The 27,927-nt window shown below is 43.5% G+C and overlaps 1 protein-coding gene across 4 annotated transcripts in view; it reads right to left on the bottom strand.

Moving 5' to 3' along the window:
• Window positions 1–27,927, bottom strand: part of LOC124002822 (UPF0606 protein KIAA1549-like) — a 74,586-nt gene continuing 46,659 nt past the window's right edge. Inside the window, exons 10-21 of one of the 4 annotated variants that reach the window (XM_046310578.1) lie at window positions 27,339–27,516; window positions 24,602–24,825; window positions 15,775–16,001; window positions 13,063–13,205; window positions 11,420–11,640; window positions 10,830–11,065; window positions 9,951–10,095; window positions 9,253–9,573; window positions 7,539–7,591; window positions 5,145–5,290; window positions 2,210–2,358; window positions 1–1,695 (exon numbers count right to left, since the gene is read on the bottom strand). In XM_046310578.1, the coding sequence (XP_046166534.1) occupies window positions 1,453–1,695; window positions 2,210–2,358; window positions 5,145–5,290; window positions 7,539–7,591; window positions 9,253–9,573; window positions 9,951–10,095; window positions 10,830–11,065; window positions 11,420–11,640; window positions 13,063–13,205; window positions 15,775–16,001; window positions 24,602–24,825; window positions 27,339–27,516 (2,286 nt within the window). In that variant the 3' untranslated portion in view covers window positions 1–1,452. The remainder of the gene's footprint in view (window positions 1,696–2,209; window positions 2,359–5,144; window positions 5,291–7,538; window positions 7,592–9,252; window positions 9,574–9,950; window positions 10,096–10,829; window positions 11,066–11,419; window positions 11,641–13,062; window positions 13,206–15,774; window positions 16,002–24,601; window positions 24,826–27,338; window positions 27,517–27,927) is intronic. The other 3 variants (XM_046310586.1, XM_046310579.1, XM_046310580.1) reach the window with 3 other exon arrangements.

Genomic DNA, 27,927 nt, shown 5'->3' with positions numbered 1-27,927 from the left:
TTCCCAGTCATGTGAAATCCATAGATGAGGGCCTAATGAATTTATTTCAATTGACTGTTTTCCTTATATGAACTGTAACTCAGTAAAATCTTTGAAATTGTTGCATGTTGCGTTCATATTTTTGTTTAGCGTAGTTTACCATACATGGGTATTTAAAGAGTCTTAATATTAATATGGTAGCATCATCAGTAACCTGGATATATAAGTACAAACGTGGACATTGTGCTGAAGCAACACAAAATCTAAACAAGGCTCACGTAGAGTGGGGCGAGTGACAAACTAAACCTAGCAGTGCTCAGTCATTAAATATCTCTGGTTCCACGACTGCATCGGTAAAGTTCTGCATGGGAGTTGCTGCAGTCTGTTTATTGCAGGTCTCTGTCTGTCTGTATCCAGTGTTGTCTGCTCTGAACTCTGATTTGAGCTGTACAGTAGATGGAGACTGTTGAACTCCCTCAAGCTGTCATAACACAAGGCATTGTGTGGCTCGTGGCGGAAAACAATGTAATCCTGCACCGGGGGCGTGTTTTGACAGAGTTGCGCATATCAATATCATGACGGAAAACACAAAGCGTAGAAAGAAGCACCAAAGGAAGATGGAGGAGAAGTAAGAAGCTCTTCAAAAAACTAAAATATACCTCATGGTAATGGTAAGATGCCTCATTGTTAAAGGTAACATAGGTATCAATGTTTGAGCCGAAATGACAGATGTCCTACTGGTAGAGAAATTCCACTGTAGGGTAAAATGTTGTTAGGATGTCAAGGCAGGATGAGAGAATCAAACCACATTGCTTATTATCGTCACACAGAGAGTCTAGAATGCGGTTTCAAAAGAAAGCAACAACACCTAGGATCAGCGGTCATGGCCAGGCTTTGGCAGAGATACCTTGGCCAACGCTGGAGAGCAAAGGGACCATCCACCTTCTCCTTCTAACCACTAGGGTCATTTGGTCCAGTGTACTGTATGCCATAGGACAGTCTGGGTTAAGAAAGCCAGAGGCTAAGATCCAGAGCCTAGAGAACAGTTCATTCATATAATGATATTAGCCATGCTTACGCTACCAGCTGGCATATGAAACAACCTCCTCATTCGACCCAGCCCAGCAGATAGGTGCAATAAAATGTGTTGTTTTCCAGGGTCAGCCATTTTAGTATGGCGCCCTTGGAGCAAATGAGGGTCAAATACCTTGCTCAAGGGCACATCGGCAGATTTTTTTACCTTGTTGGCTCGGGTATTCGAACCAGCAACCTTTCGGTTACTGGTCCAATGCTCTAGCCGCTAGGCTACCTGCCGCCCCAAGACAGTACGGTCTTGTCTTTCTCCTCCTGTACAACGGAACTTCCATGGGAAGCATTGCTAGGTTGGAGCAGGCAGGCAGGGGCAGTGGTATGACTGGTGGATGTAGACTTAGAGGTTAAGGTTCAGTGAGGACCAGAGGAGGCCATCTGTGATCAGCTGTGGTAGCTGGGCACGGCTTGCTGTTTCTGGGAGAGGCGCAGCAGCTCCTCCCTGATGGCCTTGATGAGGGAAGCAGAGGAGTGATTGGGGGGAGAGCAGGACTCCTCTGGAGGGTAGCCGAATCCAGTTGTGTGTGTGTCCAGGTGAGCCAGGGGTGATGAGGGCTCCCTTAGTGCACTTCTACTAGGCATCTGGAACATAGAGGAGGAGGAGTAGTCAGGGTAGCCCAGAAGAACCTGACGCAAACAGGGAAGGAGGGACAGAAGAAGAGGGAAAAGAGAAGAGAAAGAAGTTTTAGGAGAAAAGAGGAAAGTGTGTGTTTTTACATTGCTTATTTCACTACAGTTCTCAATAGATCATGGGAACGTACATCTCTACAGATTGACAGCTAGGAGGCTGCGACAGAGCTTGGACTCGAACCCAGAATCTCTGGTGGCACAGCTAGCCACCCGGGAGGACCCAGAAGCCTTTTTAAACCTCAAATACATCACACGTTTTCCATTTCCTGGGTTCCAGGCAAGTTCTCTTGCAACAGGGTGATCAAATTAAGAACCTACATCTGTACAGTGAACCAACATCCATAACTACAGAACTCAAATTGATATGCAGCAACATAGAGTCCAGAAGAACAAGAGCATGCCATTGTACAGTATATTTGGAGATCTAGAGAGGCTAGCTGGACGAGGAAAGGATTAAAAACGGAGGTATAGTAAGTCTCATAAGGAGGTGTGAAGTCAGATCAGGACTCACAGGGTCTCTGGTGGGTCTGAAGTCATCGTCAGTGTACGGCCCCCACCCTGAACCTCCAGTCTGACCTGGAGGGGCCCTGCTCCCCGCCGGGTACCCCCCGTTGATCCGGCTCCCAAGACCCATCTGGGTCAGGTGATGGAGCTGGGCACCTACAAACAGATGCACGCACAAATCAATTCACATTTTATTTGTCACATACACATGGTTAGCAGATGTTAGTGCGAGTGTAGCGAAATGCTTGTGCTTGTAGTTCCGACAATGAGGTAAAAACTAACAAGTAATCTAACCTAACAATTTCACAACAACTACCTTATACAGACAAGTGTAAAGGAATGAAGAATATGTACATACAAATATATGAATGAGTGATGGTACAGAACGGCATAGGCAACATGCAGTAGATGGATTCGAGTACAGTATATACATATGAGATGAGTAATGTAGGGTATGTAAACATTATATGAAGTGGCATTGTTTATGTAGCTAGTGAATAGTGGCTAGTGATACATTTATTACATCAATTTTTACATTGTTAAAGTGGCTGGAGTTGAGTCAGTATGTTGGCAGCAGCCACTCAATGTTAGTGATGGCTGTGTAACAGTCTGATGGCCTTGAGATAGAAGCTGTTTTTCCAGTCTCTCGGTCCCTGCTTTGATGCACCTGTACTGACCACACCTTCTGGATGATAGCGGGGTGAACAGGCATTGGCTCGGGTGGTTGATGTCCTTGATGATCTTTATGGCCTTCCTGTGACATCGGGTGGTGTAGGTGTCCTGGAGGGCAGGTAGTTTGCCCCCGGTGATGCGTTGTGCAGACCTCACTACCCTCTGGAGAGCCTTGCGGTTGTGGGCGGAGTAGTTGCCGTACTAGGCGGTGATACAGCCCGACAGGATGCTCTCGATTGTGCATCTGTAAAAGTTTGAGTGCTTTTGGTGACAATTTCTTCAGCCTCCTGAGGTTGAAGAGGCGCTGCTGCACCTTCTTCGCCACGCTGTCTGTGTGGGTGTACCAATTCAGTTGTCCGTGATGTGTACACCGAGGAACTTAAAACTTACTACCCTCTCCACTACTGTCCCGTCGATGTGGATAGGGGGGTGCTCTGCTGTTTCCTGAAGTCCACGATCATCTCCTTTGTTTTGTTGACGTTGAGTGTGAGGTTATTTTCCTGACACCAAACTCCGAGGGCCCTCACCTCCTCCGTGTAGGCCGTCTAGTCGTTGTTGGCAATCAAGCCTACCACTGTAGTGTCGTCTGCAAACTTGATGATTGAGTTGGAGGCGTGTATGGCCACGCAGTCGTGGGTGAACAGGGAGTACAGGAGAGGGCTCAGAACGCACCCATGTTGTGCCCCAGTGTTGAGGATCAGCGGAGTGGAGATGTTACCTACCCTCACCACCTGGGGGCGGCCCCGTCAGGAAGTCCAGTACCCAGTTGCACAGGGCGGGGTCGAGACCCGGGGTCGATGACGAGTTTGGTGACGAGTTTGGAGGGTACTATGGTGTTAAATGCTGAGCTGTAGTCGGTGAACAGCATTCTCACATAGGTATTCCTCTTGTCCAGATGGGTTAGGGTAGTGTGCAGTGTGGTTGCGATTGCGTCGTCTGTGGACCTATAGGGGCGGTAAGCAAATTGGAGTGGGTCTAGGGTGTCAGGTAGGGTGGAGGTGACATGGTCCTTGACTAGTCTCTCAAAGCACTTCATGATGACTGAAGTCATTTAGCTCAGTTACCTTAGCTTTCTTGAGAACAGGAACAATGGTGGCACTCTTGAAGCATGTGGGAACAGCAGACTGGGATAAGGATTGATTGAATATGTCCGTAAACACACCAGCCAGCTGGTCTGCGCATGCTCTGAGGACGAGGCTGGGGATGCCGTCTGGGCCTGCAGCCTTGCGAGGGTTAACATGTTTAAATGTTTTACTCACGGTGGCTGCAGTGAAGGAGAGTCTGCAGGTTTTGGTAGCGGGCCGTGTCAGTGGCAATGTATTGTCCTCAAAGCGGGCAAAGAAGTTGTTTAGTCTGTCTTGGAGCAAGATATCCTGGTCCGCGACGGGGCTGGTTTTCTTTTTGTAATCCGTGATTGACTGTAGACCCTGCCACATACCTCTTGTGTCTGAGCCGTTGAATTGCGACTCTACTCTGTCTCTATACTGACGCTTATCTTGTTTGATTGCCTTGCGGAGGGAATAGCTACACTGTTTGTATTTGGTCATGTTACCGGTCACTTTGCCCTGATTAAAAGCAGTGGTTCACACTTTCAGTTTCGCGCGAATGCTGCCATCAGTCCACAGTTTCTGTTTTGGGAATGTTTCAATAGTTGCTGTGGGTACGACATCGCCGATGCACTTGCTAATAAACTCGCTCACCGAATCAGCGTATTCGTCAATGTTGTTGTTTGACGCAATGCGGAACATATCCCAGTCCACGTGATCGAAGTAATCTTGAAACGTGGAATCAGATTGGGCGCGGGAGCTTCCTGTTTTAGTTTCTGTCTATAGGCTGGAAGCAACAAAATGCAGTCGTGGTCAGCTTTTCTGACAAACACGCGCACACACAAAAACATACATATCAACCCTCAGGCATATCTGATATTTAATCCTCACTGGCCTGTAATACACTTTGAGGCAGTTCCTTCAATTAACATGCACTCTCTGTGCAGCAGCAGCACTTCACAAGGCAGAGTCCATTTATATTAGTGTATCTCTCACAGCACACCAAGACCCAGACTATTTAATAATTCAATAGAGACTCGGCTGTTTGAGGCTGACAGGCTCATGGGAGAGAGGTGAGTGGTCTGGGTTAGACACACATACATCCATTGACTGTTGAGCTGTGTGTGTGTGTGTGTGTGTGTGTGTGTGTGTGTGTGTGTGTGTGTGTGTGTGTGTGTGTGTGTGTGTGTGTGTGTGTGTGTGTGTGTGTGTGTGTGTGCGTACCTGTGGTGCCCCCTACTGGTCGTGGCCTGGCTGAGAAGGGGAGGTCTTCAGTGTACAGGCCCCTGGTGGAATAGTGGCTGTCTGGGGGGAGCTGGTCAACATGTCCTGGGTCACCTGGTGGCAGGTAGCTGGAGCCCTGGCCCTGTCTGAAGTACAGTACAAATGTCAAATAGAGGTCCTATTGTATAACATCATAGCTTCTATGATGTGCATCAGCTGCAGACGTCGGTCATTGTTTCAGTGTGTGTGTGTGTGTGTGTGTGTAAATCAAAAGAAGATCAACCAAAGCAAATCGCCACCATCTCTGTCTTTTATTAGGCAGTTAGGAGACTGGATCAATTAAACCAGTGGTTCCCAACAGTACATATCTTTGTTGTGGCCCTGGACAAGCACAGCTGATTCTACTTGTCAACTAATCATCAAGCCCTTGACAAGTTGAATCAGGTGTTTTTGTCCAAGGCTACAAAACAAATGTGTTCTGTTGGGGTTACTCGAGGACTGGAGTTGGGACACACTGCATTAAACTACTAAAATAAAGATGAAAAAAATCATGTATGAGGACAAGTCCCTGCCCTCCGCATGGACACACGCAAAGGAAAACATCCCCACACGAAAGACCATAGATTGAATGTATGGCTCAATGTAGCCTACAGTATGTATGGCTCAAAGTAGCCTACAGTTGTGGGGGTAAACGTAAGAAAAATTCAAATGCTCTTCCTATCCTCTCAGAGTTAGTTAGCTACACATACTATTACATTATATAACAAACAGTTGAAGTCGGAAGTTTACATACACTTAGGTTGGAGTCATTAAAACTTAATGTTCAACCACTCCACAAAATCCTTGTTAACAAACTATAGTTTTGGCAAGTTTGTTAGGACATCTATGTGCATGACAAGTCATTTTTCTAAAATTGTTTACAGACAGATTATTTCACTTATAATTCACTGTATCACAACTCCAGTGGGTCAGAAGTTTACATACACTAAGTTGACTGTGCCAGAAAATGATGTCATGGCTTTAGAAGCTTCTGATAGGCTGATTGACATCATTTGAGTCAATTGGAGGTGTACCTGTGGATGTATTTCAAGGCCTACCTTCAAACTCAGTGCCTCTTTGCTTGACATCATGCGAAAATCAAAATAAATCAGCCAAGACCTCAGATTTTTTTTTAGACCTGCACAAGTGTGGTTCATCCTTGGGAGCAATTTCCAAACGCCTGAAGGTACAACGTTCATCTGTACAAACAATAGTACGCAAGTATAAACACCATGGAACCACGCAGCTGTCATACCACTCAGGATAGAGATGCGTTCTGTCTCCTAGAGATGAACGCACTTTGGTGTGAAAAGTGCAAATCAATCCCAGAACAACAAAGGACATTGTGAAGATGCTGGAGGAAACAGGTACAAAAGTATCTATATCCACAGTAAAAAGAATCCTATATCGACATAACCTGAAAGGCCACTCAGCAAGGAAGAAGCCACTGCTCCAAAACAGCCATAAAAAAGCCAGACTACAGTTTGCAACTGCACATGGGGACAAAGATCATACTTTTTGGAGAAATGTCCTCTGGTCTGATGAAACAAAAATAGAACTGTTTGGCCATAATGACCGTTGTTATGTTTGGAGGAAAAAGGTGGGCTTGCAAGCCAAAGAACTCTATCCCAACCGTGAAGCATGGGAGTGGCAGCATCATGTTGTGGGGGTGCTTTGCTGCAGGAGGGAATGGTGCAATTCACAAAATAGATGGCATCATGAGGAAAATGATGTGGATATATTGCAGCAACATCTCAAGACATCAGTCAGGAAGTTAAAGCTTGGTCACAAATGGGTCTTCCAAATGGACAACGACCCCAAGCATACTTCCAAAGTTGTGGCAAAATGGCTAAAGGACAACAAAGTCAAGGCATTGGAGTGGCCATCACAAAGCCCCAACCTCATGCTGTAGAAAATTTGTGGGCAGAACTGAAAAAGCGTGTGCGAGCAAGGATGCCTACAAACCTGACTCAGTTACACCAGCTCTGTCAGGAGGAATGGGCCAAAATTCACCCAACTTATTGTGGGAAGCTTGTGGAAGGCTACCTAAAACGTTTGACCCAAGATAAACAATTTAAAGTCAATGCTACCAAATACTAATTGAGTGTATGTAAACTTCTGACCCACTGGGAATGTGATGAAAGAAATAAAAGCTGAAATAAATCCTTCTCTCTACTATTATTCTGACATATCACATTCTTTCTTAAAATAAAGTGGTGATCCAAACTGACCTAATTTTTACTTGGATTAAACTTCAGGAATTGTGAAAAACTGAGTTTAAATGTATTTGGTTAAAGTGTATGTAAACTTCCAACTTCAGATATAGGTATTATACCTCTATGGTAAGCTACTCACCGCTGTAGTAAGCCTTGGACTGAAGGAGGGGACATTCCTAACTCAGCATATCTCTGAGGAGAGAGACATTTTATCAGGACAAAGACACACAGACACTGGGATGGACAAGTAAAGATTACAGGGACCTCACTGAAGCGTGCAGATCATGTACACTCAAAACCGATATCACCCACTAACACAGTATAAATCCAGATAAAGCACTTTACACACAAAAGGCTGGAGCATAATATTGCTATTTATGTTGATTGAATTGTACATTACGCCATGATAGATTTTGGCTGAGAGTCTAACATCGTACAGCACACTAAGCGTTGGTGTTTTGCTGGGAGACATGGAGAAATAGCCTATGGGATTCTCTTGTTTCAGCTGGATGTTGTTTTCCTGCTCTAAAAGTGACCTTTCAGAGCACATTAATGCACTGAACCAGAACAAGCACTGAGAATGGCTTTTATGAGAGCACAGATGAATTTAGAGCTCTCTCTACACCTGAGGTAGCCAACTGTCTTTATCGGGCTGGTTTTAGACAACAGAGCTATTACTCTGCTAAGACGTCTGTATGAATTTAAAATGACTGGGAGTGAACTTTATAAAACTAAATAGGAAAGGTCAAAGAAAATGTTCATAAAGAAAGCTGAAGAGACTAACCTTTATTTGCTCTTATCAAATGTATTAAGGTCTGCTCTTGCCTCACATGCCCTAAAATCAACTTTGAACAGCAGAAGGATATATATTTAGGAAAGGAATGCAGTGTACATTTAAAGCACTGGCATATCCACTACTATTGTATTATACATATAGTGCTGGTATTTGTTTGAAGAGGTTGAATCTGGACTGGAAACTCCCTAATATATATAATTCATCATAAACAGCCCCTTTCTCACATTTGAATGTATATTATATTGTAAATCTTCCTAATATGATCAGTGTAATCGGGAACACACGCTATAGCAGTAATCTCATATAACCACACGTAACACAATGCAGTATCTTATCATTTAATTCATTAGCATGGTACCGCCTTGAGGGCAATTACGAACTGGTCATTTTCTTTTTTCAAGCACAGTCAACGGGTTGTTGCATTGCACGTTAAACAGAGGACTGTGCTGTAGTGTTTTGTTGCGCCTTATGGTAAATAACCATACCAAACCTCCAGCAGCCTTACGTCTCATATGGTTGGGCTGTGCAGCTCACATGTCCTAAGATTTAGGAGTTTGTTAGGAACATATGTACAGTATTACTGTAGACTTAAGGCTCGCGCAATGTACTGTAGTAGTGTGCAGCTGCATGAAGGTGTGCTGTAGTAATGTAGAGTTGAGTGGGGTCAGGGTGGGCGAGACAGATGGAGACTTCCTTCACTGATTAGTAACTAAGAAGATCGAATTCAACCGGAACATGTTGTAAATGCAGTGTGTCTGTGCGGAGAGTCAAACTGACAGTGAAAACCTGAGAGTGGTGAGGTAAAGGAGGGAGAATAGTCAATCGTGACGTATGTAACAGTTATCCATATTACATTAGGAAAACGCTGCACTGCTGCACCTCATGCTTACGAAAGCCCGTGAAATCCCCCCCAAAAACCTCGAACTTATGAGACACCCTTCGGTGTCAATTGCACTCGTCTGTAGCAGGACAAGGACCAAGCAGTAGAGCTGTCAGTAGTCCCCAGAGGTGTTAGTGAATCAATAGAGCTGTGGAGGGGGAGGCCATACAGACTCACCGAGGAGAAGGGGCTGAGTGCTGGGTAAGACGAGCCCCAGGGGCGGGTTCCACCGCGAGGTGGGGGGCTAGAGCTGGGGAGGTTGGAGTTGACACCAGTTTGGGTGAGGCCGGCCGTGCTGCCCTGGGAGTTGGGGGAGACCAGGGCAAAGGCATCGTCCAGCAGAGAGTGCATCTGCTGCCGGGCCTCCTCGATGGAGGGCTGGGGGGGCATGTAGGGGGGCGGAGGAGGGGCATGCCCCGGAGGGGGCGAGTTGGGGCCCAGGAAGACGTCATCGTTGGGGGAGGGGGTCCCGGACTCTGGGGCCTGGTCAGGGTCCGACTGGGAACAATAAGAGACTAGATTTGACTAATGTATTACTAATGTAAAGAAGGGAGGAGAAAGATGGTCATTAGCCAAAGCCATTATACACATCATGACTCTAATATTCATTCAGATCAGTTTGGAAAAAATATATATACATAAAATGAAAAATTATTATTGTTAATTTAACTTTTTTTAAATCACAAAAATGTGATTCTGTTATATTTTTGGAACAACGCCAAAAGTAACAGAAATGTTTTATGTACGTTACATCTGAACCCGACCAAGAAGACATTCCTCTCCGTTGACAACATAAAAGCACCTTTTACTCTCCGACTGAGATTTCTGTGTGTGTGTGTGTGTGTATATACAATATGCTCCACAGGAAAACCCACCACATAGGCCACGTTGTTGACCCCAGGGTATTTCCTGTAGGTGCCGTCGCTGTCGTTGGAGATGAGGCGGTCCTTGTCTGCGTCCGTCAGGCTGCCGTTCAGCTGGTGCTTCTTCTTCTGCTTGGGAGAACGCCTCCCCCTGCCACTGAGAGAGAGAGAGATGTCAACACAGAGTAGCAGCACATACAGTATTATGAAAGGACAACCAAACACCCGCAAACACACTGAAATGGCACCCTATTCCCTACAGTTTACTCTTTTTGACCAGTTGGTCTAAAAATGGCACTAATCTTTATATAGTGCACTACTGTTAAGCTGCACTCAAAAGTAGTGCACTATATAGGAAATAGGGAGCCATTCCCGACGCAGGGACAGAATCAAAGGGTTTAGGCCTGGACTCTTATCTACTGGTCGTTTGGAATGGAATGGAGGCCCGGCAATCGGGTAGACATCAAACGTGAGGGTTTTTTATTCAATGGGAGACATCTTTATCTTTCTCCCTAAAATGTTAGCAAACTGAAGGTGCATTTTTAAAAACTCCCTTCTACTTTTCCACTGTCTCAACTACTCTCCTACGGGTAGGAGACTTCTCCTCATTGTGACTGCAAAAAACACCGGAAGTTTCTCCCAAGTTGAAAGTGATCAAAGCAAATTAGTCTAGATGTTTCTGGGGGTCGTACAGCTCCAAAAATGTATTTTCTCTGTCAGTCATCAGTGAAGAACAGCTGGATGACATTCTCTTGAGAAAAAGTTCAGAATCATGGTATCTTTTATAATGAGAAACATACAGCAGCTCCCTCAGGTACATTTACTGCACAACCACGCATGCACACCCCTCACTGTGTGCACCCTACCCCTCCCAAACCCCAAATAACTGACCTCTTTTTAGGCTCCATGAACTGCGAGGCCATGTGGATGTCGGGGTCCAGGATCTTGTCGATCTGCATCTGGGCCTTGTGGTAGATGCGGTCCTGGTCCTTGGGGTCAGTGGTCAGACCGTTGTCCACCAGGTCGTCCATGGCAGGGAAGTCATAGTGACCCTTCCTCTTGGCCCGCAGGCGGATCTTGTTCCGGTGGTGCTCGATCTCAGACTTGTGCCTCAATGCCACCTGGGTCTTAATAACAACAGCCAGACATGACTGCAGTGACTCACTTGGCCAGATGCAGCTTTACTATACGTACTGCACACTTCATTTGACCTTGATTTATACAGGTGAGTCTGACTGAGGATGACATCTCCTTTGTCTGTACACTCTTCAGAGAAAAAGGTGCTATCTGGAAGCTTAAAGGGTTCTTCGGCTGTCCCCGTAAGACACGGGGACAGCCGAAGAACCCTTGTGGATGTCCAGACAGTGGGGAGACTAGAGAGGATCAAGAAACTCATATTAGAATCTACTGTTCATTACTGTAACCTGCCTTTATGTGTCTGAGGAAGAGTGTTAGTGGTTCCTAGAGGTTCAGCGTCTCACCTCCTTGTTGAAGATGTTGTGTGTTTCTTGCCCACTACCATTGATACCGTTGACAGTGGCACCGTGGTGCCGGGCTGGGAAGGCCATGGGCTGCATGGCGATCAGCTGGATCTTATTGGACAAGCGGCGGCTGTCGTCGGCCGAGCGGGACATGCGGTCCACATGCTCGAAGATGGAGGCCGACGACAGCTGCTCATCATGGCCGTTCATGGGTGGAGGACCTGAGGGGGACCAGGGAGGAAGACTAAGGTCAACAGCCAGGCAAGTTTGTGATAGAACTTACAGGTGTCATGCAACTATTTTCACCACCAGGGGGCAGATCCTTTGAAATAGATTCACTGAACAGTGTACTTACTACACAGGCATGAAACTGCATTCAATCGGATAACTACTTTTAACATGATCAAGATATGTTTATATATGTATTCCAATGTAAGCTAATGTTTTTTTTTTGGGGGGGGGGGGGGGGGGCTACAACAAGAGAAAGGCAAGTTCATGGCAAAGCTAACGTTAAAACTACTGTTGTTCAAGAACATTAATTGCTCCCCATCTCTGGGACGACACATCTGACTTCTGAATAGTGGTGATTGATGAGAAGCACGACACAAAGCAACCACGACACAACGGACGCACAGACAGCAGCTACAGGTCCCAAAAGCCTCATGTCTACTTCAATACAGAGAGAAGTTGAACTGACAGAAAGCAAAACTCTTACCAATTCTATTCTTCCCTGAAAGCCAAAACAGACAAGACAGAAAGTGAAGTCACGGGAAAACAACGGACAGAAAGAGTCAAGTTAAACAGATGACAAGGTAATTCTGTTTAAAACATATCCATATAGGCTAAAGTTTCTCCCTACCATTTCTACGGGACTAAGTCAGCGGCAGACCCAGAGCAAATACTGGAGGAGTCGGACATCGCTCTGCACTACATCATCACTGGTGTGTATACACTACACTGAGTGCTATGTCAGGTCTTTGACCATCCACAGCAGAGGGTCATTTAGAAAGAAATTCCAGTGCTGATAACGTCCTGTCTCATGGCCTCAGCCAAGCCTATTTAGACTGTGGAGAGAAACGAAGGAGCCTCTGTTTAGCATGTTGAGTAGCAGCCCTGAGAGGTAGTGTGTGTGTGTGTGTGTGTGTGTGTGTGTGTGTGTGTGTGTGTGTGTGTGTGTGTGTGTGTGTGTGTGTGTGTGTGTGTGTGTGTGTGTGTGTGTGTGTGTGTGTGTGTGTGTGTGTGTGTGTGTGTGTGTGTGTAAGTACTGTAGCGTGCAAGAGGAAGGGCTTTGAGGTCTTACTGCTGGAGCCATTCCTCTGTGGTGAGTCAGGTTCAGTCTGTGCCTGGCTGGCGTTGTCTCGGTCTCTGTCTGCACAGTGTACACACCCAACAACCAGGCCAGAGTGGTACTACACAGATCTTTCAACAGACTGTCAGACATACTACCTGCTTCGCTTTCACGCTAACTCAGTCTCTCCCCCTTCTCTTGCTCTCTGTCCCTCTCTGTTCCTCCTTCACTCCGGGTCTGTCTATCAGTTGCTTGTTTCTCTTCCTCCAAGTCTCTATTTCCCTTGTTTTTCCTCTCTCCCTCACTGCTCCCCTGCCCCGCCTCCTCTTCTCTCTATGTTGCCATGGACACTTGCCATTTAAAACATTGATTGGGATCTTGCGGGCCTGTTTGCTGTCGTTTGGCGTGGCGATAGCTCTCAGGTTCTCCTCGGCTGACTCCCTCTCACGATCACTGGACCCAGCACTCACCATGGAGTCCCCGTCCGATGGAGAGATCCTGTCCCCGGAAAGACACACACAAACTTGTCATGTTCGTACAAACACGCACACACACAAACATGCTTACACACGTATACACAATTCCAAAGCTCTATATACTATATAGAATGAAAACAACAGTGCTTTTCAACAGTGCTTATCGTTTGTAATGGCTTTTTCTCAAAAGAAAAAAGCTTTTTGTCATAATCTATCACTAGGATTATTCCCATTTACAGCATAATTAAGCTCCTAACTTGGTAGAGCAGCTCTCCAGAGTCAAGGACATGTCAATATCAATCTTCTCTTTCAATCATTACCACTCTAATCCCCTACATTAGTGACAATGTGACAGCAAACTATCACACACATCACTGGATTCAGAATGCTGACTGCCACTCCTGCATTCAAGCCTAAATGACCTGCTATTAGCTGAAGCAATTAGCGAGGAGAAATGATCTTTCAGTCAGAGCGTCTCCCGTCTCACGAAAATAGACCATCACGTATTGACACCATTGATTTAGCTGTTTGGCAGTGGGGAGGCCAGCGATAGGCTACTCTACACAAACTGCTAACCCTGCTGTGTGGGTCATGGGACAGAACATGAACTGAGCTGTCCACAGTAGGTCAGAAAGGAAGTACAGTGGGGAGAACAAGTATTTGATAACCTGCAAAATCGGCAGTGTTTCCTACTTACAAAGCATGTAGAGGTCTGGAATTTTTTATCATTGGTACATTTCAACTGTGAGAGACGGAATCTAAAACAAAAATCCAGAAAATCACATTGTATGATTTTTAAGTAATTAATTTGTATTTTATTTCATGACATAAGTATTTGATACATCAGAAAAGCAGAACTTAATATTTGGTAATGAAACCCTTGTTTCAGACTCCAACCTCTCCACAATGGCCAAGACCAGACAGCTGTGTAAGGACATCAGGGTGAAATTGTAGACCTGCGCAAAGCTGGGATGGGCTACAGGACAATAGGCAAGCAGCTTGGTGCGAAGGCAACAACTGTTGGCGCAATTATTAGAAGATGGAAGAAGTTCAAGATGACGGTCAATCACCCTCGGTCTGGGGCTCCATGCAAGATCTCACCTCGTGGGGCATCAATGATCATGAGGAAGGTGAGGGATCAGCCCAGAACTACACGGCAGGACCTGGTCAATGACCTGAAGAGAGCTGGGACCACAGTCTCAAAGAAAACCATTAGTAACACACTACGCCGTCATGGATTAAAATCCTGCAGCGCACGCAAGATCCCCCTGCTCAAGCCAGCGCATGTCCAGGCCCATCTGAAGTTTGCCAATGACCATCTGGATGATCCAGAAGAGGAATGGGAGAAGTTCATGTGGTCTGATGAGACAAAAATAGAGCTTTTTGGTCTCAACTCCACCCGAAGCATGTAGGTGGAAACATCATTCTTTGGGGATGCTTTTCTGCAAAGGGGACAGGACGACTGCACCGTATTGAGGGGAGGATGGATGGGGCCATGTATCGCGAGATCTTGGCCAACAACATCCTTCCCTCAGTAAGAGTATTGAAGATGGGTCGTGGCTGGGTCTTCCAGCATGACAACAACCCGAAACACACAGCCAGGGAAACTAAGGAGTGGCTCCGTAAGAAGCATCTCAATGTCCTGGAGTGGCCGAGCCAGTCTCCAGACCTGAACCCAATAGGAAATCTTTGGAGGGAGCTTAAAGTCTGTATTTTCCAGCGACAGCCCCGAAACCTGAAGGATCTGGAGAAGGTCTGTATGGAGGATTGGGCCAAAATCCCTGCTGCAGTGTGTGCAAACCTGGTCAAGAATTACAGGAAATGTATGATCTCTGTAATTGCAAACAAAGGTTTCTACCAAATATTAAGTTCTGCTTTTCTGATGTATCAAATACTTATGTCATGCAATAAAATGCAAATGAATTACTTAAAAATCATACAATGTGATTTTCTGGATTCTTGTTTTAGATTCCTTCCGTCTCTCACAGTTGAAGTGTACCTATGATAAAACAATTACAGACCTCTACATGCTTTGTAAGTGGGGAAACCTGCAGAATCGGCAGTGTATCAAATACTTCTTCTCCCCACTGTATATGTCACTGCTTTTACATTTTCTACCAGGATTATGTATCATAATATTTCATTTGTAAAGCGCATTTCCCACGCTCAATGTGCACAAGGTAGAAACCAAAACACAAAACAAAGCTCAGCAACAATACATCAAAACAATTACCTACTAAAATATAGACTATATGGCATTTCTATAGAAGGCAACCCCTTTAACAAAATACATCAAATGTCTAGTGTACTGCATTAATAATTGATTAAGATGGGCTTTTGTGAATGGAACATCTTTCAAAACCTGTCTACTGGAATCTCCCTGCTGAGGTGAATGAGGCAGAGCTGCACAGCCAGCCAGCGACACACACACACACACACACACACACACACACACACACACACACACACACACACACACACACACACACACACACACACACACACACACACACACACACACACACACACACACACACACACACACACACACACACACACACACACACACACACACAGGGGGGGCTACTGACCTTCCTCGTCTGCGTGCGCTGCGGGAGGCCTTGGTGGAGGAGACGGAGGTCCCCTTTGACTTAGGGGTCGGGACCTCGCCATACTCCGATGCGGCTTCCTTGGAGCTGAGGTTGGGCAGGGGAGGGCCGGGGGCGCCGGCCTCCTGGATTACCATGATGTCATCCTTACTGTGCTGGCCCAGGTGCAGCTTGGCAAAGTCAAAGCCCTTCACACTGGGAGCCTGGAGCTGGCAAAGAGGAGGATAGAGGACACACAGAGGAGGAATGGCGAGACAGAGGAAGGAGGGAGATAGAGATAGAGAAACAGAGGGCGGAGGGAGAGAGGAGGGGTATAAGAGAGAGAAGAGAGGAACAGGAGCAGGAGGATATATAACAAGGAAAATGGAGAGATTGAGAGGGAGAATAAAAACAATCAGTCATCGATTTGCCAGCAGCTTTCAGAGTCGAAGGACGATGTCATCAGACAGATATACGACCGCAGCGGGAGGGAGGACAGACAGACAGAAGTAGGCCAGGCAGGCTGCCTTTCCCCCCAGGAGAGAGAGAAGTGAGCGAGCGAAGCGACAGAGAGATGGAGGGGTAGTGAATTGTGAGTGACTGGGGCTGACTGAGTGATGGGGAGAGCGCAGGGAGAGTACAACAGGCATGAATGAATTAAAAGCAGAGGGATAGTAAAGTGGGGTAAACACAGGACTGTCTCTCTGTCTGCTATCAAGGGGGTTCGTGCACTGGAGTCTAAAGCCTCACGGGCTGTCTCACAACACAGGAGTAGACAGAGAGAGCTGAGCTGTGTTAAGTTAGTGCAGTAAGTGGGTTTCTGGTGCCTACGGAGCTGTGAGGGGAACGGCACCTCAGTACCTCCAGGCTCTGATCAGGCCCTACACCCAAACAAGGGCACTGCGTTCATCCACCTCTGGCCTGCTCGCCTCCCTACCACTGAGGAAGTACAGCTCCCGCTCAGCCCAGTCAAAACTGTTCGCTGCCCTGGCCCCCCAATGGTGGAACAAACTCCCTCACGACGCCAGGACAGCGGAGTCAATCACCACCTTCCGGAGACACCTGAAACCCCACCTCTTTAAGGAATACCTAGGATAGGTTAAGTAATCCCTCTCACCCCACCCCCCCTAAGTTTTAGATGCACTATTGTTAAGTGACTGTCCCACTGGATGTCATAAGGTGAATGCACCAATTTGTAAGTCGCTCTGGATAAGAGCGTCTGCTAAATGACTTAAATGTAATGTAAATGTAAATCAGTCAAGTCACAGGGATTCCTTATAGAATATTGAATGAAAAAGAGGAGACTGGTTGACACTGCCACTGTCCCACACTATAACCCTCGACAGCATACATTAAATCAACATATGGGAATTGATTCTTCTGGTAGATCACACCACTTTCACTAAAATGTCCTGCTCTGATGGAGTGAAACATGGATGGTTTCATGAGAGGCTTGCTCGATGTGCTTTTACCACTGGGTCCACTGGGAAGCTGTGTGCTGCTCTGCCTCTCTCCTTCCTATCACTCTCTATTCTGCATGTTAATTGCTAATATCCCCTCAACATCGGACACGTTCTAATTTCAGACACTCTCTAGTTGTTGGAGAATGCGTGTGTGTATATATATAAATATATATATATATATACAGTTGAAGTCGGAAGTTTACATACACTTAGGTTGGAGTCATTAAAATGTCACAAATTTCTTGTTAAAAAACTATAGTTTTGGCAAGTCGGTTAGGACATCTACTTTGTGCATGACACATGTAATTTTTCCAACAATTGTTTACAGACAGATTATTTCACTTATAATTCACAGTATCACAATTCCAGTGGGTCAGAAGTTTACATACACTAAGTTGACTGTACCTTAAAACAGCTTGGAAAATTCCAGAAAATTATGTCATGGCTTTATAAGCTTCTGATAGGCTAATTGACATAATTTGAGTCAATTGGAGGTGTACATGTGGATGTATTTCAAGCCTTTACCTTCAAACTCAGTGCCTCTTTGCTTGACATCATGGGAAAATCAAAAGAAATCAGCCAAGACCTCAGAAAAAAAATTGTAGACATCCACAAGTCTGGTTCATCCTTGGGAGCAATTTCCAAATGCCTGAAGGTACCACGTTCGTCTGTACAAACAATAGTATGCAAGCATAAACACCATGGGACCACGCAGCCGTCATACAGCTCAGGAAGGAGACGCGTTCTGTCTCCTAGAGATGAACGCACTTTGGTGTGAAAAGAGCAAATCAATCCCAGAACAGCAAAGGAAAGGACATTGTGAAGATGCTGGAGGAAACAGGTACAAAAGTATCTATATTCACAGTAAAACGAGTCCTATATCGACATAACCTGAAAGGCTGCTCAGCAAGGAAGAAGCCACTGCCCCAAAACTGCCATGAAAAAGCCAGACTACGGTTTGCGACTGCACATGGGGACAAAGATAGTACTTTTTGGAGAAATGTCCTCTGGTCTGATGAAACAAAAATAGAACTGTTTGGTCATAATGTCCATCGTTATGTTTGGAGGAAAAAGGGGGAGGCTTGCAAGCCGAAGAACGGCAGCAGGTAGCCTAGTGGTTAGAGCGTTGGACTAGTAACCGAAAGGTTACGTGATCGAATCCCCAAGCTGACGGTAAAAATCTGTCGTTCTTCCCCTGAACAAGGCAGTTAACTCACTGTTCCTAGGCTGTCATTGAAAATAAGAATTTGTTCTTAACTAACTTGCCTAGTTAAATAAAGGTACACCATCATGTTGTCGTGGTGTTTTGCTGCAGGAGGGACTGGTGCACTTCACAAAATAGATGGCATCATGAGGAAAATGATGTGGATATATTGCAGCAACATCTCAAGACATCAGTCAGGAAGTTAAAGCTTGGTCACAAATGGGTCTTCCAAATGGACAATGACCCCAAGCATAATTCCAAAGTTGTGGCAAAATGGCTAAAGGACAACAAAGTCAGGGTATTGGAGTGGCCATCACAAAGCCCTGACCTCAATCCTATAGAAATTTTGTGGGCAGAACTGAAAAAGTGTGTGCAAGCAAGGAGGCCTAAAAACCTGACTCAGTTACACCAGCTCTGTCAGGAGGAATGAGCCAAAATTCACCCAACTTATTGTGGGAAGCTTGTGGAAGGCTACCTGAAACGTTTGACCCAAGTTAAACAATTTAAAGGCAATGCTACCAAATACTAATTGAGTGTATGTAAACTTCTGATCCGCTGGGAATGTGATGAAAGAAATACAAGCTGAAATATATCCTTCTCGCTACTATTATTCTGACATTTCACATTCTTAAAATAAAGTGGTGATCCTAACTGACCTAAGACAGGGAATGTTTACTAGGATTAAATGTCAGGAATTGTGAAAAACTGAGTGTAAATGTATTTGGCTAAGGTGTATGTAAACTTCCGAATTCAACTGTATATATGTATATATATATACATATATACATATATATACACATATACATATATATATACATATATATATACATATATATATACATATATATATATATATATATATATATACATATACATACATATATATATATATATATATATATATATATATACATATATATATACATACATACATACATACATACATACACACACACATTGTGGGACACGCTGTATATTGTACAATTCGAATGTGCAGCAGACCACACCATTTAATATACAACTTTTTTTAAACCTAAATGATTAATACTAATTCATATGTTAGTATTAAACTGCTATCTACTTTCTCAAAACATAAGATTCATCTGTAAAACAAATAATGAGACATTATTTGGTTACAACACTAAAGAAGGTGTGGGTGAAGAACCATTTGTAAGAGTCTACAGGAGGGCGCAGCGGGCTGCGCAATGAAAAGTTGACAGGCAAGTCTTTTTTTACTGGAAGGTTAGCTTAGGATCTAGTTAAACACTTCGGATACGAGGTTGGTGTCTCTTTTTTGAACACAATGAAATGGATATATCTTGTAATAGAACAAAATAGTAAGGTGGCCAATAACTGGGGACTGTATGCCAATAATACGGGGCCGTATTTTGCTAAACCTCTTATCAAAAAACTGATAGTAGTAGTACTTCAACTGAAATGTCAAACATGCTAATTGCTAACACGTTAGCGAACATTTTTTGCGACACGAATATAATCACTAGACATTGATGGCTTGATCAACAGATAACCCTGCTGAAGGTTATATATTTCTTAAACGCTGTTGAATATGCATATAATACAGGGTGCTACGCTAAGCTTTTGTCTTTGAGAGGGAAATCTCTCCAGTATGATAAACCGGGAATGCTAAGCAGTCTTAGTCACCAACTGAATATCTTGGTAAAAACATCACTACCCCACCCAGATCTAGGCTATGCTACTGATTCTACTCGCACACTATTCACTAAGAAGGGAGATAACAAAAGAGAGAAAAAAAATATTGAAACCTTGGCCTAGTCTAATGGGAACTACAGTACTTACTAAAGACTGATACAGTACATTATAGTATGGTATCCATCCAATATATGGCCTGAGACTACAAAAACTATGATAAGCATCAAAAACATTGAAGCCAAGTATTCAAAAAATACTTTGTTTTATTATATGTAAACATGAGTACTGCGCCAAACTAGCTACCATCTCTGTGTGTCTGACCAAACGCTCTCTAAGGCCTGGAAACAGGCCAACACGTCTAATAAGGAGAGGACTACTTCCTTTATACAGTACATTGTACCTTCTGCTTTGCCTTCTTCCCTTTCAACACGGTTTTCACTTTCTCCTTTTTCTCTTCCTCCTCATAGCTCTCACTTTTCTGCGTGGGCTTTGGTTTTGGCTTGGGAGGAGGAAGCTTTGGCCCCTGAGCAGATGGAGATCGATACATGTGATGAGTTGACAAGGTCTCTGGGTGTTCACTACCATGGGACTTCATTGCCCCTTCAATACAGGGACAATATGCTACCATCCTCTGCTCACAACAACCAATGGATCCAAGTCCACTACACACTACACAACCCATTTTCTTCAGGGTCTTCTACAAACTACTTGCTACTTTGTACCTTCCCCTTTTTCTCATCTTCCTCCTCCTCCTCCTCCTCCTCCTCCTCTTCTTCTTCCTCCTCTTCTTCTTCCTCATCCTCTTCCTCCTCACTCTCACTAAAGGTTATTTGCCTCTTGATTGAAAGAGGAGACCTTGATTCCCTGAATGGTGATTCCCTTAACGATGAGCCCCTGAACGGTGATTGAGTGGACTGAACAGAAACAGGAAAGAGAAATAGAAGTGGAAAGAGGGGATGTGTTATGTGATGATGGATGATAGAGGTGTTGGGCAGAGGTAGGGAACGATAGATGTGTCTGATCATCAATGTGTGTGTGTGTGTGTGTGTGTGTGTGTGTGTGTGTGTGTGTGTGTGTGTGTGTGTGTGTGTGTGTGTGTGTGTGTGTGTGTGTGTGTGTGTGTGTGTGTGTGTGTGTGTGTGTGTGTGTAGAGATTAGACAGCCCCCAGCAGCAGCAGCAATAGGCAGAGCAGATCCTAACTGTCTGGATAGCAATGAGTGTGTATTATGCAGGGTGTCTGTGTGAGCGCATGCATGCGTATATGTGAGTGTGCGCATGTGTGTGTGTGTTACTGTCAGCCAGGGGGATCTTGTAGAGCTCCAGTACAGCAGGGGCAGCCATGGGCAAGAACACAGCCGCTGTGCCTTACAGCAGTGAGAGCCAATTACTGTTGGGCTTGCCTGCCACATAGGGAGCTTGTGATCCTCTCTAATGCATGGGATGCTGCCACATAGGGAGCCTGTGATCCTTTCCATGAATACACTGGATCACTGGACAACAGGGGAGGGAGATGGGCTAAACTATATTGGAGTATAGAGTAGTAGTACTATCAGCACAAGGGCAAAACTCCCACTTAAGTCACATTTTCATTTAGTCTCCAATTGACACCAAAACAATTCTACTTAAGTTGTAGGATTCACCCCAGAGACCCAGCCTGAGACTACCACAACCACCCTATATGGCGAGGACTACAGCCTTCCAATCATAACAGAGGAGTGTCTCATACAGACATGGAGAAACAGAAGTGGTTTAGAGGAGTGCACTGCCAGGGAGATAGAGACCTAGATATGGATATGTCCTTTAGAGGGGCGATAACCGTATAACACAAGCAGTGGAGACAGAGGAGTCGACTGGCTGATAACACATCACTCTATGCTGTGTGTGAAGGTGGAGGAGGAAAAATAGCTGTCAGTATCAGAGATAATTAAAAGTACAATGTACTACGCACAGAGATGCTGCAGATGGATATATATACAGTGGGGAGAAGAAGTATTTGATAACCTGCAAAATCGGCAGTGTTTCCTACTTACAAAGCATGTAGAGGTCTGGAATTTCTATCATAGGTACACTTCAACTGTGAGAGACGGAATCTAAAACAAAAATCCAGAAAATCACATTGTATGATTTTTAAGTAATTAATTTGTATTTTATTTCATGACATAAGTATTTGATACATCAGAAAAGCAGAACTTAATATTTGGTACAGAAACCCTTGTTTGCAATTACAGAGATCATACGTTTCCTGTAGTTCTTGACCAGGTTTGCACACACTGCAGCAGGGATTTTGGCCCACTCCTCCATACAGACCTTCTCCAGATCCTTCAGGTTTCGGGGCTGTCGCTGTGCAATACGGACTTTCAGCTCCCTCCAAAGATTTTCTATTGGGTTCAGGTCTGGAGACTGGCTCGGCCACTCCAGGACCTTGAGATGCTTCTTACGGAGCCACTCCTTAGTTGCCCTGGCTGTGTGTTTCGGGTTGTTGTCATGCTGGAAGACCCAGCCACGACCCATCTTCAATGCTCTTACTGAGGGAAGGAGGTTGTTGGCCAAGATCTTGCGATATATGGCCCCATCCATCCTCCCCTCAATATGGTGCAGTCGTCCTGTCCCCTTTGCAGAAAAGCATCCCCAAAGAACGATGTTTCCACCTCCATGCTTCACGGTTGGGATGGTGTTCTTGAGGTTGTACTCATCCTTCTTCTTCCTCCAAACAAGTTTAGAACAAAAAGCTCTATTTTTGTCTCATCAGACCACATGACCTTCTTCCATTCCTCCTCTGGATCATCCAGATGGTCATTGGCAAACTTCAGACGGGCCTGGACATGTGCTGGCTTGAGCAGGGGGACATTGCGTGCGCTGCAGGATTTCAATCCATGACGGCGTAGTGTGTTACTAATGGTTTTCTTTGAGACTGTGGTCCCAGCTCTCTTCAGAGCTTTGAGACTGTGGTCCCAGCTCTCTTCATTAACCAGGTCCTGCCGTGTAGTTTTGGGCTGATCCCTCACCTTCCTCATGATCATTGATGCCCCACGATCTTGCATGGAGCCCCAGACCGAGGGTGATTGACCGTCATCTTGAACTTCTTCCATTTTCTAATAATTGCGCCAACAGTTGCCTTCTCACCAAGCTACTTGCCTATTGTCCTGTAGCCCATCCCAGCCTTATGCAGGTCTACAATTTGATCCCTGATGTCCTTAAACAGCTGTCTGGTCTTGGCCATTGTGCAGAGGTTGGGGTCTGTTTGATTGAGTGTGTGGACAGGTGTCTTTTATACAGGTAACGAGTTCGAACAGGTGCAGTTAATATAGGTAATGAGTGGAGAACAGGAGGGCTTCTTAAAGAAAAACTAACAGGTCTGTGAGAGCCGGAATACTTACTGCTTGGTAGGTGATCAAATACTTATGTCATGCAATAAAATGCTAATTAATTACTTAAAAGTCATACAATGTGATTTTCTCGATTTTTGTTTTAGATTCCGTCTCTCACAGTTGAAGTGTACCTATAATACAAAATTCCAGGCCTTTACATGCTCTGTAAGTAGGAAAACCTGCAAAATCGGCAGTGTATCAAATACTTGTTCTCCCCACTGTATATGACATTTAGTCTGCTAAATGACTTAAATGTAAATATATCCATCCCCACTGTATATATCCATCTGCAGAATCTCTGTGCGTAGTAAATTGTACTTTTAGTTATCTCTGATACCGACAGCTTTTTGTCCCCCTCTACCTTCACACACAGCATAGAGTGATGTGTTATCAGCCAGTCGACTCCTTTGTGTCTCCACTGCTTGTGTTATACTGCTTGTGTTATACTGCTTGTGTTATACTGCTTGTGTTATATCTAAAAGACATATCTCTGTTCATATATCTAATAACTACACAGACAGACCAGACAGACTGATACATCAGAGAGACAGGATAACCCCTAATAACTACACAGACAGACCAGACAGACTGATGCATCAGAGAGACAGGATAACCCCTAATAACTACACAGACAGACCAGACAGACTGATGCATCAGAGAGACAGGATAACCCCTAATAACTACACAGACAGACCAGACAGACTGATCCATCAGAGAGACAGGATAACCCCTAATAACTACACAGACAGACCAGACAGACTGATCCATCAGAGAGACAGGATAACCCCTAATAACTACACAGACAGACCAGACAGACTGATCCATCAGAGAGACAGGATAACCCCTAATAACTACACAGACAGACCAGACAGACTGATCCATCAGAGAGACAGGATAACCCCTAATAACTACACAGACAGACCAGACAGACTCATCCATCAGAGACAGGATAGCCGTGTAGAGTAGGGCCATTTAAGACCGTGGTTATGGACAAAGAGACAGGCAACATAAACATGTAGGACCCAACACACCCAGACATGACAGCAGGTTAAAAGAGGTGAATAAACTCTAGGATCATGCTCCTTGGCACATCGTCCCTCCTCCTCCCCTCCTCCCCCCTCACCTTCAGTCTCTTTATTTCTATCAGGTTTTTGATCACCTTCTGTCTCTGCTGGACAGTGGTCATGGCGTCGGGCTGGAACTCCAGCTTGTCGGTGCGACACAGCTTCCAGTACAGGATGGAGATGATGACGACGGCCACACCTAGCGGCACCACCACTCCTACAATGATCCACACGCTGGTGTTCTCCGTGTCCGTGGGAGGGTAGCCCGTCACCTTCTCCACAGCTACAGGGACATAGAGACATACTTAACACGTAACATGATATAGAATATTATAGAGTGTGTGTACATCATGTATGTGCAATTATATGCATATGCATATGTCTGTCTGCCTGCCTGTCTGCCTGCCTGCCTGCCTGCCTGCCTGCCTGCCTGCGTGCGTGCGTGCATCTGTCTGTGTTTATATATCCCCATCAGAAATCCAAACTAGCACTCCAAGTTAATTTCTAAACAGCTAGAGTAGATGCACTGCATGGTACACACTGTGTTCCACGCACAACATCTTTAGGCTGTCGGTTCCCCTGCTGTAACCAAGGGACTTCATTAGGATTAATTAAGGCTTGTCGTACCCCTTGGGAGAACCCTTGCCTGCCGTGAGTCTTACAGCAGGGACAGAAGTCCCCTGAGGTGCTCTGACCGTGTGTTAGGCTTTCATCCCGAACATGGGTATATAATGAGGTTGATAGACATTTGACACAGTCTATAGGATAAAGTAATTAGTTGAGACGCTGCTATAAATACATGTCAACATATACTGAGAAAGCAATTCATTAGTATTCTCTTTTTAACTGTGCAGATTCACTTTACTATGATCAGGATCTCCAAAAGCTTAATGAACACGTTCTGTGTCAATGAATGCACTGGTGCATTGATATATGCCTGAATAAAGACAGGATGGATAAAATAGATAAAATAGATAGGATAGATAAAATAGATAGATAGGATAGATAAAATAGATAGATAGGATAGATAAAATAGATAAAATAGATAGATAGGATAGATAAAATAGATAGGATAGATAAAATAGATAGATAGGATAGATAAAATAGATAGATAGGATAGATAAAATAGATAAAATAGATAAAATAGATAGATAGGATAGATAGATAAAATAGATAAAATAGATAGGATAGATAAAATAGATAGATAGGATAGATAAAATAGATAAAATAGATAGGATAGATAAAAAGATAGATAAAATAGATAGATAGGATAGATAAAATAGATAAAATAGATAGATAGGATAGATAAAATAGATAAAATAGATAAAATAGATAGGATAGATAAAATAGATAGGATAGATAAAATAGATAGATAGGATAGATAAAATAGATAGGATAGATAAAATAGATAAAATAGATAGATAGGATAGATAAAATAGATAGGATAGATAGATACAATAGATATGATAGATCAAATAGATAGGATATATAAAATAGATAGATCAAATAGATAGGATAGATAAAATAGATAAGGTAGATAGATAAAATAGATAGGATAGATAAAATAGGATAGGATAGATAAAATAGATAAAATAGATAGATAGATAAAAAATAGATAGGATAGATAAAATAGATAGATAGGATAGATAAAATAGATAAAATAGATAGATAGATAGATAAAATAGATAGATAAAATAGGATAGATAAAATAGATAGGATAGATAAAATAGATAAAATAGATAAAATAGATAAAATAGGATAGATAAAATAGATAGGATAGATAAAATAGATAGATAGGATAGATAAAATAGATAGGATAGATAAAATAGATAGATAGGATAGATAAAATAGATAGGATAGATAAAATAGATAAAATAGATAGATAGGATAGATAAAATAGATAGGATAGATAGATACAATAGATAAAAAATAGATAGATAGATAAAATAGATAGATAAAGGATAGATAAAATAGATAGATAGATAGATAAAATAGATAAAATAGATAGGATAGATAGATAAAGGATAGATAGATAGGATAGATAAAATAGATAGATAGGATAGATAAAATAGATAGGATAGATAGATACAATAGATATGATAGATCAAATAGATAGGATATATAAAATAGATAGATCAAATAGATAGGATAGATAAAATAGATAAGGTATATAAGGTAGATAGATAAAATAGATAGGATAGATAAAATAGATAGGATAGATAAAATAGATAAAATAGATAGGATAGATAAAATAGATAGATAGGATAGATAAAATAGATAGGATAGATAAAATAGATAAAATAGATAAAATAGATAAAATAGATAGATAGGATAGATAGGATAGATAAAATAGATAAAATAGATAGGATAGATAAAATAGATAGATAGGATAGATAAAATATAGGATAGATAAAATAGATAGATAAAATAGATAAAAAAATAGATAAAATAGATAAAATAGATAGATAAAGGATAGATAAAATAGATAAAATAGATTAGATAGATAGATAGGATAGATAAAATAGATTAGATAGATAAAATAGATAGATTAGATGAAATAGATAAAATAGATAAATAGATAGATATATAGGATAGATTAGATAGATAGATAAGATATATAGATAGATTAGATAGATGAAAGAGATAGATAAAATAGATAGATTAGATCAAATAGATTAGATTAGATATATTAGATAGATAGATTAGATTAGATAGATACTCTATAGTCAAGACCATAGGAGTTGGCAAGACAGCATAAAGCGATCTGGGACCAGGCTGTGGCAGATCGGAACTTACGTGTAGCCAGGATGCCCTCCACTCTGTATCCCAGTATGATGGCTGCCCTCTGCACGTCAAGACGGTTCAGCAGGTTGGCTGTAGTGATTGCAGGCTGCCGCTCCCCGCTGGGACCCTCCACAAAGTACACCATCTCCAGGGGGTGTTCCGCTCCCACCAGTCTGGTCGTACTCACAATCTGAAGGGAGGAAGATGTGTGATTTTTGAATGACTAAACCCATACATGTAACATCTGTATGGTCCCTCCGTCAACTATTGAATTTTAAAGACAGATTCAAATAACAAAAGATCAGTGAGCTTTTCGAAAGCCTCATAAGAAAAGGGCAGTGATTGGTAGATGGGTTACAATAACAAATCAGACAATGAATACATCTTTAAGCATGGTGAAGTTATTCATTCTGCTGTGGATGATGCAATAAACCATCCAGAGGCATCAAAGATACAGTCATCCTTGAACTGAGCTGCAGGACAGGAATGAGACTGCGTCAGGGATGTCACCATGAGGCCATCGGTGATGATAAAACAGTTACAGAGTTCAATGGCTGTGATGGGAGAAAACTGGGGACGGATCAACATTGTAGTGACTCCG

Source organism: Oncorhynchus gorbuscha, linkage group LG02 (assembly GCF_021184085.1).
Source record: "Oncorhynchus gorbuscha isolate QuinsamMale2020 ecotype Even-year linkage group LG02, OgorEven_v1.0, whole genome shotgun sequence".
In the NCBI taxonomy this organism is placed as follows: Eukaryota; Metazoa; Chordata; class Actinopteri; order Salmoniformes; family Salmonidae; genus Oncorhynchus; species Oncorhynchus gorbuscha.
This window is presented reverse-complemented; position numbering and strand designations above follow the sequence as displayed.